We start from the raw sequence: 16,126 nt of genomic DNA on the forward strand, positions 1-16,126 counted from the left end.
TTTTCACTGTCCATCAGGAAATTGTCATCCTGGATGACACATCAATCTTTTCTGACATCGAACTGTTCAATCTTTAAAAGCGTATGATTAACTCAAGTGAGTGGAAAAAGATTAGTTTCTAAACTTGCAAAGCTAGAAGCACTATGTTACTATGTAAGGACTTGATTGGGCATTCATTTCTACTTTTACACTGGCATCTCTTTTCTTTTTCAAAATCCAACAAGGAGAAAAGTATATTCTTTTCAGGAAACATTTGCCTAATGACCCAGTATTCGTTAATGATGAAGAAAACAAATTAGAACATTAAAAGTAATTCATTCTCCAAATCTCACTAAACGGTTTAGATTTCAAGGGAAATTTAGAATTCTGGATCAAATCATTACTCAAATGCCTGGACTCAAACAGATATTTGTAGTCCGATGTTTGTGGCAGCATAAATAGCAATAGCCAACAGTTGGAAAAACCCAAATGTTGGACAAACGAAAGGATAATTGAAACATGGTGTATGTCAAATATTGCCTTTAGACTATCACAATCTTTTTCTATAAAAATCTTACTACAAAAATCATTAATTTTATGAACTGAGATTTCTTTCTCTGTGGAGAGGAATTACGTTACTCCCAGCAAGTAGTATCAACATGAATACAGTACTTTTATTAATGAGACTGTTCTTATTGTCTAAAATATCCTTATATGGTACTATGACAGACATAGAAATTCCTTTGCAGTATGACAGAAATGAAGAGATTCACTTACCAAACTTGTACCTGACAGGTGCCTGTGAAGTTGTTCGATTATGCCCATTAGCTTTTGAATTGTCAGTATTAGGTCAGTATTTTCAGCTTTAAGCCTAAAGTGAATATTTTGACATAATTATTCTCACACATTGACTTTAAAGCATACCACATAATCACTGAACAAATATCTATGGTGCAACTACATAAAATCTTACAATTTGAAAAGCGCATGATTTGGCAATTGTGCTATTTTTCTAGTTGTGAATTTTGCATAATGTGCAAAATTAGAGATAATGTACACAAATTATTCTTTTCAAGGTAGCTCAAAGCTGACATTTTGACCCAGCTTCACACTCATGTGTTTATTGTTATAACTGATCTAATGGTCATACTACACTACACATCTGCTTTATAAATACTCAAGTTATTTTCTGTGCTGCTTTAACTTATACTTTTGCACGTGATCTTGCATCTTCTCAGTGCATCGTGCATCCTCTGGATGTCGAGCTCCTGCTTCTTGCAGCTAAAATAAAGAAAAAGTTATGTTTACTGATGATCTATGACATCTGACAATTAAGTTCGCAAACCTGTTGCAATGATGTTGCTCCCCTTTTTTTATATATATGTGAGGGACTGTTCATTATGAATTTCTACCAACTGGACACACAGTTAACCAAGTTTACTCTTTGGAATTGCTTAAAAGATTGTGTGAAAAAGTTAAGACGACCTGAACTTTTAGCCAACGACTCATTGCTCTTGCATCACGACAATGCACCAGCTCACAGGGCACTGTGTCTGAGGGAGTTTTTAGCCTGTAAACAAATAACTGTATTGCAATACCCTCCCTACTCACCTGATCTGGTCCCCAGTGACTAAATATGTCATTATCCAAAGATAAAGAAAATATGGAAAGGAAGACTATTTGATGACATTCAGGACATCAAGGGTAATATGATGACAGCAATGATGGCCATTCCAGAAAAAGAGTTCCAGAAGTGCTTTGAACTGTGAACTAGGCGGTGGCATTGGTGCAGAGCTTCCCAAAGGGAGCTTTGTGACCGCAGTGATAGTCAGCAACGAGGTATGGAGCACTTTTTCTTGAATGAGTTCTCACAATTATCATACCTTGTGGTACAAATACCCAAGAAATCAAACATACTGTATTCCAAGCATCCCATCAACTCTAATTTTAAATATTCACATACGTGAATTACCAGGCTAGTCCAGTGATTATGAAAGTTAACAGGCTACTCTTGGGGGCAGTCAGATAGTCATGGAATAGTTTGAGGGGCAGTAACTAAATAAGAGCCAAAATGCCTGGGTTTTTATCCCAAGTCCACCAGTTATTAGCTGGGTGACCTTGAGCAAAATACTTAAATTTTTTGGGTCTCAGTTTCTTCATGTATAAAATGAGACAATAGTGGCATCTACCTCACTGGGATATTGGGAAGATTAAATTAGGGAACATATGTAATAGAAAAGGACATGGCACACAGTAAAATCAAAGGGTTTGCAGTTAGCATTATTGTTGCTGTATTTTAGGTTCTAATAAAATTTGATATTTTACACAGATGGGATGCGAATGGAAGTGGTCTCTTACACCAGTTACACTGAAATCATTCATCAAACTATCAGCAATGTCAAAAAATGGGGAGCATTAAGCCCAGAATATAACCCCAGTACTAAAATCCTTTTACCAATTCCAAGAGCCAACAGTACATTTTCTCTGCTTGTAATAATGTATACGTTCCTATGTACACTCAGTGTAGTCCATAATGAGTATGGACTACAATGCAAATACCACCTCCTGGATTGAACATACAATTTATATGACCGTGAGAGGCAGGGTAAAGCCACTGATATGGAAATAACGGACTCTAGTGCTAAAGCCAACTTTCCAAATCAATTCCTTCCCAGCAACTGGTTCTGTGGGGATGTGTCAGAACTCAGAGGAGCAGATGGAAGCAGCACGCTCTGGCAGATCAGAAAAGCTGTCCTCCGAGCTGTAGTTAGAATGTGCTATCGACCTGTACACCCTGGCTGGCTGCAGACAGGAAGGGCTGGCTCCCTTTTATTTTAGTTTTTTATTTTTATGGACAGGGGGAACATGAGCATTTCACTGAACAATTTTCTATTAGAGATGTGCTTTCAGTTTTATATATAATTGTGAGAAATATTTTCAGAATAAAAGTTTAATTATATCAATGTCTCCAAGGGGAAGTATTGGTTTGGTATAAAATATTTAATTTTATCCTAACAACTGTTGAAGAAAACATTTTCAATTTATGCAAGGATAGGTGCCATCACATCAAATACTATTTCCCCTTAGACAAACTTATACTTAGAAAGACAGAATTCTCTCTCATGAAAAATTGAAACTATGTCAAATTTAGGGCTTGATTGCTCTGCACAGACTATCCGACAAGTGCTGAGGAACACGGGTTCAATGAGAGTTCAAACAGTCAGAGAAAGCTTCATGGAGAGGCCAGATTGGGAGCCAGAAATCCGGGGGCAGGGAAATCAAAACACTGGCTCCCACCATAACTTGTAAACTCGTGTTCATAGCAGAATTATTAACAGCCAAAAAGTGGAAACAACACAAAGTTCCATCAGCTGATGAATGGGTAAGTATTTTGTCCACAAAGTGAAGCAACATTGGGCAATAGGAAGAAATAGCTCACAACTGATGTGTGCTACAACACGGTGGAACCCTGGAAACGTGATGTTACGTGAAAGAAGCGAGTCACAAGGGACCTCACATCGTGTGATTCCATTTACATGAAATATCCAAAGTAGGCAAATCTACAGAGACAGAAAGTAGATTGGTGGTTGCCTGAGGCTGGGAGAGACAGGAAGATAGGGTGACAGCTAAGGGATGTGGGGTTTCTTTTGGGGGTAATGGAAATGTTCTATAATTGTGGTGATAGTTCCACATCTCTCTGAATGTAACAAGAGATATTGAATTGTATATTTTAAATGGTGAAATATGATATGGGGATTGCATCCCAATGAAGATTAAAAAACACACAAATATAGTGAATCTGGATTATTTTCTTAATTCTCTATTGTGGGTGTACATACTATAATGATCAACATATTTCTACACTTTTACAATATTTCAAAAATGAAAACAAAATGAAGGAAATGCCTACTTCAACTGGTTTGTATACTGAACTTTCTGTACAAGTTAGTTTGAAGTCCATGAAATATATACCAATGCTGTAACCATTTACAAAAGTGATGATAAGAAATAAGACAAATTTCTGAATCGTTCTAGTAAGCATTATCTTCTGATTTTAAATGGCTGCTTCATCCTGGTAATGGAGATATCACTACAAAATATTGTTTAGTAGGAAGAAAGTCTCTCGATTTCTATGAGGAATGCTGCCTATTTCTCAACGTTACCAAGGGTATAGATATAAGAAAAAACATACGTTGCAAATAGCAGGATGGAAGCCAGAGTTTAAGGAAGAAGTGCATTATAAAGATAATAAAATTATAATAAATTAATTACACCGAAAACACAAAAGTAAGCTGCCCTTGAAAATCAGGGTCTTAAAACACTTTATATTAATCAACTATAGATGAACTGTTGACAGGTTACATTTCACACATACCTGACTCCTGATATGCTCTAATGTCTTGAAATCCTGTGTCTCAGCTTCTGAATTCATACGGTAACGTGATCTATCCTCCAGTGAAGCCTCTGACATAGACAGTTTTTTTGTGGAGTCAGGTAGCTCTTGTTGAAATCGTCTCCCAAGCATCTAGAAAGATGATTCTGTTAGTGATCTTATAATCACATCTATTAAATTATGTTAAAATTTGCTAACTCTAACATATTAATATAATATGTAACTCGAAAAAGATCACCCCATGCATCAGTTCACCTTGTTTTCTTCTTTTGGACACAATTCTGTCTACTGAATCTGGGTAAGACACAGAAGGTGTTATCCTGCTGCCCACTCACTATTACGAAGGTTACTTGAACAACAGATTCAGCCCCACTCTCCACTTCCCCTGATGAAGCCGCAGAGCTTAACAATCTACTGACATCTCAAGGGGAAATTGGTATGTCGGTGGGACTAGCGGTCGTCAAGTATACATTGTGGAATGTTTTCCCCCTTTTTTTATCACAGGCTTAAATTGACTTCACAGGTCCTCACATATGCAGTCCACTGCTCACAACCTTCCAACAGATTCCTGTATCTTAGAAGAAAAGCAAACTCATTCCAGTGGTCTTCATGGCCTGGACCTCCCTTCCTGCTACACATGAATCCTGCCTCCCCTCACTCGTCTGAAAATGGAGACCCAGTGCCAAATTAATAAATCAGAGACTGCTAAATTCTCTTTGAAATGGACAAACTTATGTCCAAATGATAGTAAATGGGCCTTGCGATGAGAAAAATGAATTTGTAAAAATATTCAAGGACAATTATAGATAGCAATGGGAAGATTAAATCAAGTAGAGTTTTGATAAAACTCCTCACATTTGTCCCAAATTATGATTTAATGAAAAATTAGCTGCCTTTAAAGAGGTCACAGGTCCTAAGAATACATTATTTGAGACTGAAATAGTTCCAATTTATATCAAATTGACATGAATAAAAACAAAATTATACCAACTAAAATGTGGAAGAAACTACTGAGGGAAAGGGACAGCATCTACACTTCAGTTCATGTGGGAAATCTAGAATTAACTCTCTAGGTAATCCACTTAATTGAACCTCTATCTCTAAAAACTCAGTTTGCATAGGAGCATTTCCATTTATCTGCTTCATAATGGTATTACAATGTGGTAACAGAAAGATGAAAATTATTATTGTAGCAGTATAAGACTAAATCATTCATATCAATATGTATCTAATAACAATTTATACCTTAAAATTTCATAGTCAACACAATGCCTTTACTCAAAGTAAAGCACCTCACAGGTCTAAGTTTTGTTTGCTGGATACAATGTATGCTTTTAAGCTGTTAGAGCAAATACATTTGTAATCTATATATTTTTAATATTCTGCTAGATTCAACATTTAGCCATCATCAAATATTTGAACATTGAATTTTCTTTCAGGAAATGTGAAAACTATCTTTCTGGATACTTACCTCTCTTTCTGATTTATCGTTTTCATACTGGCACATTCTTCCTTTCAAGTGATTCAATTTGCTGACTAACTCCTTAGGGCTCTCTTTCACCACTGGATCTTGTTTTTCACATTCAGCTTGACGCACTGTTCTAAGCCCCTGAAGCTGCTCTTCAATATTCATTCCTGACTTTTCATTATTGTCACTTTTGTGGAATGCATCATCCAGTTGCCTTCGAAGAAGCATGTTTCCACTCTGTAGGTCAGATCTTTCCTCCTTTAGGGATTCCAGCTTTCCAGTATACGGGTTCAATTTTTCTGGTTCCCTTTGATTCATGTGTTCAATTTCCTCCTCTTGACACTGAGTTTGGTTTAGGTCTTTCAGTACAGGTTCAGAAACCAATGTCCTTTCTCTGACATCATATCTTGCGTGAGGGAGCTCAGTGTCTAAGCTATTGGATTTACTTCCAGCTTTAGGAAGTTGCTGAGAATGAATCTCACTGTTTTCTTTTAGGTTACACATAGCAAACCCGATGTTGTCCACGAAATGCAAGCATTTATCTCTTAATTCCTGGAAAGAATTTTGTAGGGGTCTTAATTGCTTACTAAACTCATGATGATGGTTGGATTCCGCTTCTGTTTTCAATCTTTCTTTGCTTTGTCTTTCATTCTCCAGTTGAGAGTTCAGCATTGTATTCTCAGCTGTTGGGACATTAAGCTGTCTGTTATATTCAAATACTGTTTCTGTTAGCGTTTCGTCATTCTGTTTTATTGTCTTTTGAAGACGGTCCTTCTTTTCTTTTACATTTGCAGTGTCCTCAAAGTATTTTTTTTCCATTTCCTGCTTCTGAGTTATGAGTGTGTCCCTTTGTAGTCTTAGTATGGCGATTTCATGCTGCAACACGTGATTTTCATGCAACATGTCTTTTGCTTTTTCGTAACTCTCAGAATCCTAAGTAAAACAAAGGAGACTTGTAGCTAGCACTCAATGAAATGACATATCATGATATCCTCTGAAATTAAAGAAGAACCTAAGTGTTTATATAATGAAAAGGTTGCAGTACGTGGATATCCCACTGTAAAAATACAATGCTGAATCCAAACCTCCAACTTTATACGAGCATAAATTCCCCAAAGTTAAAAAAATAATAATATAAGATGCTGAATCCATGAAAGTGAAAAAGAGAATTTTAAAATCATCAGAGAATTTTAAGAGTCTCAGAACTGGAAAGGCAGCAAACCCAGAAGGCATCAAATAGAAGATTAAGAAGTCTGACTACATTTTAAAATAGAGGTCACCGTGTGAATATACACCTATCCCACAGTAAGAGTATTCACTCTGCATACATTTGGACTGATTACATTTCCTAGAATTTTTTTTCCCAAGAATACTCAAAAGATATTCTACTTTTCTAATATTTTCAGAGTCAGTTGTAAGATGAAATCTACTAATCACTGATAAATCTAGGCATTACGCTAAGCACTTCTTTATACATCAATAAACTCTTCGTTATCACAATTTCAAATAGAATGATTACAAAGATGAGCAAGTTCAGGATTTTTTCCCAGGACTTTGGACTCTACAATAGGGTGCTTGCTGCTCTTCTAGTGTAAATATATAAATTCAAAAGAAGCCTTAGATTTCAAAAAAAACTCAGGGTAAATAGGCTAAAAATTATAGAGCTCTTCTTAGAAAATAGAAAATTATTGTTAGAAAATATTTGCTGCTGCTTAAGTGTTGTTTCCTTTTCATAATGTTTAAAGGAGAAATAAATGAGAAATAGGGGAAAACACACTGACTTCTTTGAATAAAACACTCACCAATAAATTATCACTAAGTATGCATCATGGCATACAATTTTCTTCAAAAGTTCCTAGCACTGAAATAGGACTCTACTTGGAACAAATTGTTCCTTTTCTCAAAAGTAGGAGAATGAGATCTAAAAGATGGTCTCTGCACTGGCTATACTTCTACTCCTTACAATCAGCGGAAGTGAAAACTGACCTCTCTACTAATACAGCAAGGGGATGAAATCACTGCCTCAAATTGAAACTTCTGTTATTAGTAACAATAGTTTTGAGATTGTAGAAAGCTCATCGATCCCTGTAAAAAGTATTGAAAACCTCCCCTTTAGATGACACATTGGGAACGTCACTACTTGACTGTTGGACATAAAAGGATTTCAATCAAGAATATAATTTATTGCAATGGACCAAAAATGTCACTCTCCCTAAAATACACACACACACACACACACACACACACACACACACACTTTTAAAATCCTCTACAATTCCCATATGTACAACATTGGTTTTTAAAATATGTACATACACACATATTTGAAAATGACTAAACAAAATACCTCAGAATTCATTTTCTTAAGATTTATTTCTGTCTCCTTTTGTTGTTGAAGGCAATTGGTCAGAACTGTGTCATGTAATATTTTGTTGTCCTGTTCTCGGGAAAGTGGCCTCTGAGTGTTGTTTTCCTCTTGTACAACCTAGAGAATCGAATATGAACAAAGAAAAATTAGAATATAACTAAAATTTAACTGTTAAAAATCTTAATCTACGTTTACTTACTCCCAAATTATCGGACTTTAATTAGAAAGTGAAAAATAACTTGCCTTAGTCTAAATTAGAAGAAAAACATGAATCCGCAAAACTAATTTTGTCACTGTTTGAACTAAACAATTGGTTATATGTTAAATCCACCCAAAAAATGAAACAGTAGATGATTTTTAATGTCACAGAGGCTTTCTCATTTAAAATAGTTCACCTCACCATGTCTTAAATAGTGAGCCCCTACAGTGAATTTAAGAATATCTTTTAAAGATTAATAACTGGAGAATAGGCAAACTTTAATTAGAAGCCCACATCATTAACATCAATCAGTAAGAGAAGTAAATTCCTAAATATTAATTCACATTATACACTATGAGTGTTACACATTGTGTTATACATTGATATAATTATCTGTTGCATCCAATTCTAACTTATTCAATACCCACTAGTAAGAGCAGACAAAAAATTAAATCATATTTACTGATTTCCTACACTGAAAGGAAAGATATTAGAAAGTTACTGTTTGTGTCCTAACAACCAAAGGTCCCATCCTGAGAAGATGTGATTCTCTTAAAAAGCAGTTGAGTTGAGTGCATGACCCCATTCTCTCCCTGAATGTAGACGCAGAGTCCATTACACAGAGGTCACAAGGAAGAATCCATCTCTAACCTTGGCCTTAGTGACCAGCCATACGGAACTGCACATTTTGAACCCCTGAAAATCATGACTCCTTTCACGTGAGCCTGAATCAGTGGCCATCATTTTTTTTTTAATTAATTAATTTATTTATTAGTTTCAGGTGTACAAAACAAGGTAATACTTAGACGTTCATCATTTATATCCCTCATACTGTGAACCCCCGTCCCCCCATCCACTATCCCTCCGACCTCACACTGAACCATCACATTATATATATAAAATTATAGTTGGCATTTATTAATGTTTAGCTTCTGATGTACAATGCCATGATCAGGTATCCACAGTATCCCTGAGGTGGTCTCCCAAATAGGACGCATGTCCATCGGATACCCAACAAAATCTTTACAACATTATAGAATACCATCATTTTTACATGGTTCATAATTTCAACTGTCTCATCATGTGATTCAGTATTTGATGTTACTTTCTTTTTTATTTAAGGGAGTTATAAAAATTAAAGGAGCAAACAACATTCAGGACTTTATTATTATTTTTTTTGCCTCAATCCAAAGATAAAGTTGAGCTATGAATATCTATAGATTCTAACAACATTTTAAGTTTTGTAACTAGTTCAAATGTTATAAATATCATTCAGTTATGACCTTTTGACTCTAAAAGGCTAGCATGGAAGGTAATTTCAATTGGACTCTATTATATTATTAAAGCACAGAAAACCATATTATACTAGAAATTTAAAATTAAATTTCACATACATGTGTGTAGTTCTTTTCGTTTCCATCAAGCCTCGCTTGTCCTTCCTCTGATGTCATTCCTAGGTGTTGTCCTGCTGACAAATCTATGTATTAGTTAAAACGAACTACTTAGAACAATTAGATAAAAGCTATAATCTTTATAAATACAGAAAATAACATCTTATCAACTGAGACTTCAAATTAAGCGTCATCTTTTCCTGAATATTTACTTTACTTAAGAAATACTTCTAATTAGCTAACACTTCTAATTAGCTAACAAACCATTTGGGAAATATGAGATGTCACAAAGTGAAAGGCATACAAACATGTCAAAAATTCATCCACAAATTCATTCAATGAACATCGATAGAAAAACAATCAGAAAAAAACCCTACAATTTAGAAATGCAGTACAAACACATCGAGTTGCACTATATACTCTGTTCTCTACCTCGTAATATACCTTTTGAACAACACCCTAAGATTCAACTGCAATGTCATTCATTGTTTCCAGAATGACTTACTTCTGATGCATTTATCAGTGTACACCCTTCCTTATATCTGAAATGTTTTCCTCTACTATTCTGAAAATTTCTTTTCACCTTTGAGGATTCAGCACTGGGGTTTAAGGAAGAAGACAGAGAAGAGGAGACAGACTGCGGACACAGCTGAGATTCCCATCACTGCTGGGAAAGTCAATTCTAAAATATATAAAGCCATAGAAAATCCAAGAAATATTTGATTGTTGGTTTCGGAAGGTGCTTTTTCATTTACAATACATACAGTTTTAACTGATACTTTTGAATTCAGAATATAAAACTAAAGCTAAGAAACTATGTTTTGTTTCACTAGGCAACCTTTAGATCTTTATGAAGTTTTCCCATCTGGTCCTAATGTTCTAAGTATAATTCTGCTGCCCACTCCCCAGAGTATGCTAAATACTAGTCTAAAGGAAATCACGCTTTCACCTCATTATCTTTCTTATTTCCATATGTTATTGTGGTTCAGGAAGAATGCCAATGTCTTGCTAAAAGTCATTCTGTTTGGCTGTTAAGTTCCATAAACAGAGTAAACATGAAGTAGATTTTGCCACAAAATGACTATTGGAAAGTCAGAACTACGATCAACCTACATAGAGGTGGGCTAGAGTTGAACACTTTCTGTTTCTTTATTTCCTTCTTTGCTTTCTCTGTTTTCTGGTAGCTGTGATTCACTCAAGTCATGGAGCCTATAATTACATAACAGAAACACACCTACAATCTGAGTCTCTAGTTTATCTATTACGGTCATCTGTCCAAACTCTGTGGATGCTGACAGAGTTTTGCTCATGGAGTGTGATGCAAATGGCCTTTTATCACCAACTTTCCAATCCCTGCATCTTTGACCAGTTTCATGATTGGAGGTCAAAGAAGTAGAATCCCAATCTGAATTCTGGGATTAAGTTTTCATTTATCAGGATGTAAAAATAACACAAAGTTGACTATCTTGTAAAACTTCCTTTTTCAGAGAAGCAGTCACACGTCCTCTTTTCCCCCAAACACACTATTCCTTCAGAATACATTTTATTTTAGGTGTCCTACACTTGCCATTTACATAGGTAAGTTTAATTAACTATTGTCACGCAGCAATTTCTATTACATAATGTGTTTCCAATTAAATATTTCCTTCTTAATAGTTAAGATGGTGCAGGGTATGCTTTTTTTTGTTACTGTCAAAAGTTATGTGTAACCACTTAAGTTTAAATATGCATGACAAACATGGGTTTACAAAAACTTTTAATGAATCGTACTACTTCAAATAAGAAACTATTTATTATAAGAAAATGGTCTTTTCTAAATGCTCCAATATCTTCAGAATTCGTTTTTAAACCTTAGATAAATAGATATTCATATGACAAATTACAGTCCTGGGCGACCTTATTGTTTCCAAGGAAAAATGGGATCAAACTGGGTCCCCATGAGCTCCAAAGAGTACAGGGCACCATGAGACAGAAAACAAATACATAACAAAACATTTTCCTTTTGCTTTTTAAACACAATCTCAGCTTAAATCTATGAGACAAGTGAAAGAAAACCACAACAACTGTAGAAGTGAAGCTTTAAAGCCTCTTTTATCACTTCACATCCAGGAAGCCCGTACATCATTTAAAACGGTGGTTTCCAATGTCATGTGAGAATCCGTGAAGTCCCAAGGTCTGTCAGTCGAGGGGCCCGAAAAGGTCAAAGCTATTTTCACAGAAAGACTGAATGTCATTTGCCATTTTCACTCTCATTCTCTTCTAAATGTACAGTAGAGTTTTCCACAGCCGTGATATCACAGCTCTGATGGTGACATCATAGCTCTATGGTTACTGGGTCGTAGCTCCAATGGCTCACGCAATGCATGACTGTGTGTGCTCGTATTTTAAATTGTTCAGTTTTTATTTCTAATATTGTAACTTTCTATGGAGACTACCGACTTAAAAATATTCTTTGGAATTCTCAATAATTTTTAATAGCATAAAAGCATCCCAAGGCACAAAAGCTTCAGAATGCCTTTTTTCAAAGATTGTGTCTACCAAATATTCATTATCATTAATTACTTCTCCCATTTTTAATAATCGAAGACACCATAGGCGCACGTACACACATAGCCAGTGTCTGCTCAGCAGAACATCTGGTTGGCTTAAGACCATCAGTGTCACAACACTAAGAGGAAGTAAAGTTAAAACACAAATGACATGGTAGCAACTGAGGCTTACTTGGGTAAACGTCAAAATTCAAATGACCATTTGAAACGCTGGAAGTATCTTCCAGTTTGATTATTAACCTCTGAGAACCCCTATTAAGTACAGGGGTTCCAAACTGGGACATTTAGGATATCGAAACAAGAGGAGAAACATTTTAGTGAAGTCACCCTTTTAAAATCTTGTTTTCTTATTCCTGTCGATGTCTTTTTTCTCAAACATCGATACCAACAATGACATCACGTTGTTTATGTGAAATACTTCAATTAAATTTGTAACAAAGGAAAGTAAGTCTGAATAGAAGACTGTGAGCATGTCAAATGTCCTTGCGTACTCCTTCCCAAAATTAAATTGGTATTACACAGTGTACCTGGTCTGAAGGGTTGCACATCGTCCATTCCTACAGCTCTGTTAGGAACAGGATCTTCCACTTCAATGCTCGGCTGAAGGGGTTAGGAAACAAGATGATTAGTAATTAATGGACACTTCACACCATCTCTAGTTAATAATTCAGGATGAAAATGTTAAAGTTATCACCTCCAAGAAAAGGATTTTTTGAAAAATATGTGTTTAAGCATATATTAGGTTCGTGCAAACGTAATTGCAGATTTGCAATTTTTTTTAACCTTTTAAACCTCAATTACTTTCACAACAACCTAATACTTTGATAAGTGTACTTGATATAACTGTTAAATATTTCTAATGACAGACTTGTTTTTTAGTGTTAAAACAAGATACTTGCTTGACATGGTAAGAACCCTTGGTGTATGTCCAGTTGAGTTTAGACAGAACATTTTAGAACCTACTTCATCTATGTCAACAAGAGCTAGGAAAAACCGAACTCTTATTGGACAAAAAATTTGATAGAAAAACATGATTGAACCAAGTGGCAAAGAGATAAGAAAAACTTTTCATTAAATTGTGTTTCAATAAATGATAGGAAAAATGTTATATATAGTTATGCAACTTTTCAAAAAAGTATAATAATTTCTAATCAGGGAAAAATAAGAACATTTATTTATTATAGTCATCTGAAATGTACCAGACACTTACTATGCACATTTTATTTCTTTTCCACCCAAAACAACAAATATGAAAACAGTTTGATGATGGTTACCCCACTTCCTGCTTGGTGGCCATTCCAAGACATTAGAATGAAATGATGAACAGATGTGATCCATTGTTGTCTCTGCCCAGCAGGTTTTGCTCCTAGATCTTCACATGACTGGCTCCTTCTCATGCTTCACTTGGCCGTTTTTGTCACCCTCAGAAAGATCTTTCCTGACCACCGAAACTGCACTCCCACTCCTATTCCAACTACAACCGTGCCCCCCCCATGACAATATTCTCTAACCCAGCATTCTCCATTCTCTTTAAATGACCCAGATATAGTGACTTACAATGGACTGTTCATTTGTTTTTCTGCTCCTACAGCTACAGCTGAACCCCTGAACTTCCCCATTCAGTGTCTAACTGCCCAGCACAAAGCTGGTATCTAACTAGAAATTTACTCAAGGTGAAACACTGAGCTTGCACCAACAGAGCCTCAAGTACCGAAACACTACACATCTACAGGGTATCGCCTATCACAGTCTCCTGAAGTTTAGCATCCCCCAGATTAGAAATCCACATGCCCCTTCTAACTTTTCCACTCTATTCTTGACACTACTGCCATTTGATTGTCCTTCAGGTTTACAGAAAGTGTCCTCACCATTTAGTAAGTCACTACGGCCCACTGTGATCATTGATTTTATATTTCTATAGCTCCCTTTACACTTCGCAAAGTGTTTTCACATTTGTTACCACATTAGTTCATTCCACATACTGAAAGGTAGGCATAAGTACCATTACGACAAATGAGGTCACTGACATCTGACAGGTTAAAAAGAAGTTTCCCCAAGATCCCACAGCTAGTAAGTGACCGATCCCGGATTCTAGTGTGTTCTTATCGTCAAACACAGTGCCTACACCAGTAGGCTGCAGTTGCCTATATCAGAGGATCACACCTTTCTTATATCTTTCAACAGCTGTCATCTCACATTGGCTCATCATTACATTGTACTTCTAGTACTACGAGTACGGTCGCCATCAAGTTACTCAATGCTTGCTATTTTAACTGAACACGACAGTTGTTACATATTAAAGCAGCACTCAGCCAAATTGTTGTTAGTGTAATCCAACATATTATTAGTATTCACCAGGCTTTTCCTACTGTAGAAAATGTCCTTGCGGACCTATTTGACAATACAAATATAATGATACTTTGATATCCCAGACATTATGTTTCCTAGTTCCAAGTTACAAACAAACCCTACTATCCAAATTCTTTCTGAATTTCATTAGGATATTTACACATCCACAAAAACAACAAAGTCATGCATTTGGGCATAGTTCGAACTGGAATAACTTTAATTTTTAGGTAAAGTTAACTTCACAACCCAAACCGATTCCTTATGACTTGGAAGCCTACGTGTTTTATACTATTCCCAAGATTCTGTAGCTATTGAGTTACCCATCCAGGATTCCATTCTGTTCTTTCCTCAAACACAGTGTCTAGACCAGTAGGCTGCAGTTGCCTGTATCAGAAGATCACACCTTTCTTATCTCTTTCCACAGCTGTCACCTCGCATCAGCTCATCATTACTTTGTACTTCTATTACTACAAGTATGGTTGCCATCAAGACACTCAATGCATGCTATTTTAACTGAACAAGACAGTTGTCCTGTATTAAAACAGCGCTCAGCTGATTACTGTTAGTATAATCCTACGTATTATTACTATTCACTATGGTCTTTTTTCATTGGAACGGTTTCTTGCAGATCTATTCGACATTACAAATATAATAATACTTTGATGTCCCAGGCATTATCTTTTCAAGTTCCAAATTATTAAAAAATAAACACCCTACAATCCAAAATCTTTCTTTCTGACTCATTAGGACATTTGCACATCTACAAAAACCACAGAGTCATGCATTTGGGCATAGGTTGACCGGGAATAATTCTTTAGCTTTTAGGTGAACTTAACTTCACAACCCAAACTGATTCCTTATGACTTGGAAGCCTTAGTGTTTTATGCTATTCCACACTGACTTTCTTAAGTGACACTTGCAAGTTAGCAGAATTGTACTACGCTGTCTTATTATATTACGCACATAGCTAGTTTATTCATTATAGGATAAACCATAAAAAATGATTTGTATGAGGAAATGCAGAGGCGAGAAAGTAAAGTCAAAGCATACCTTTTTCATTTTAACATCACTCAATGGTGATATTTAAAATAGTAATGATAATAATAATAGTGTAAGACAGTACCTCAGAATCCCAAGGTGATTCTTCATCTTCATCTTGTCCTAATCCTAATGATGACTTTATAACTATAAAATGTAGTCACAGGTACATTAATGTGAACATATATTACTATGCATTTTAAGTACACATTCAGTCGTGCTTATTTCCATAAAAGTAATAGCAGAAAAGAATTCAGGGGAACGAAGCATTTGCAAGAAGAAGCAGTTGTTAGTAGTGGGGATACTTTTGCCCAAAAGATAGGAAAAAATGCTTAAAAGAAATGAATATCACATTTGGATCGACACATGTTAGATTTCTTTATAGCAGAGCT

The 16,126-nt window shown here is 35.7% G+C and overlaps 1 protein-coding gene across 1 annotated transcript; it reads right to left on the minus strand.

The window, feature by feature from the left end:
* Positions 1-4,315: 4,315 nt before the first annotated feature.
* Positions 4,316-6,767, minus strand: LOC308495722 (ankyrin repeat domain-containing protein 26-like; the record flags this gene model as incomplete). Its single annotated transcript, XM_081080706.1, has 2 exons — positions 5,844-6,767; positions 4,316-4,504 (listed from the first exon to the last, which is right to left on the minus strand). Exons 1-2 carry the CDS (start codon positions 6,741-6,743, stop codon positions 4,316-4,318), a joined length of 1,089 nt encoding a protein of 362 aa, XP_080936832.1. The 5' UTR covers positions 6,744-6,767.
* Between the last annotated feature and the right edge of the window lie 9,359 nt (positions 6,768-16,126).

Source organism: Rhinolophus hipposideros (genome assembly GCF_964194185.1).
Source record: "Rhinolophus hipposideros genome assembly, contig: HAP1_SCAFFOLD_30, whole genome shotgun sequence".
In the NCBI taxonomy this organism is placed as follows: Eukaryota; Metazoa; Chordata; class Mammalia; order Chiroptera; family Rhinolophidae; genus Rhinolophus; species Rhinolophus hipposideros.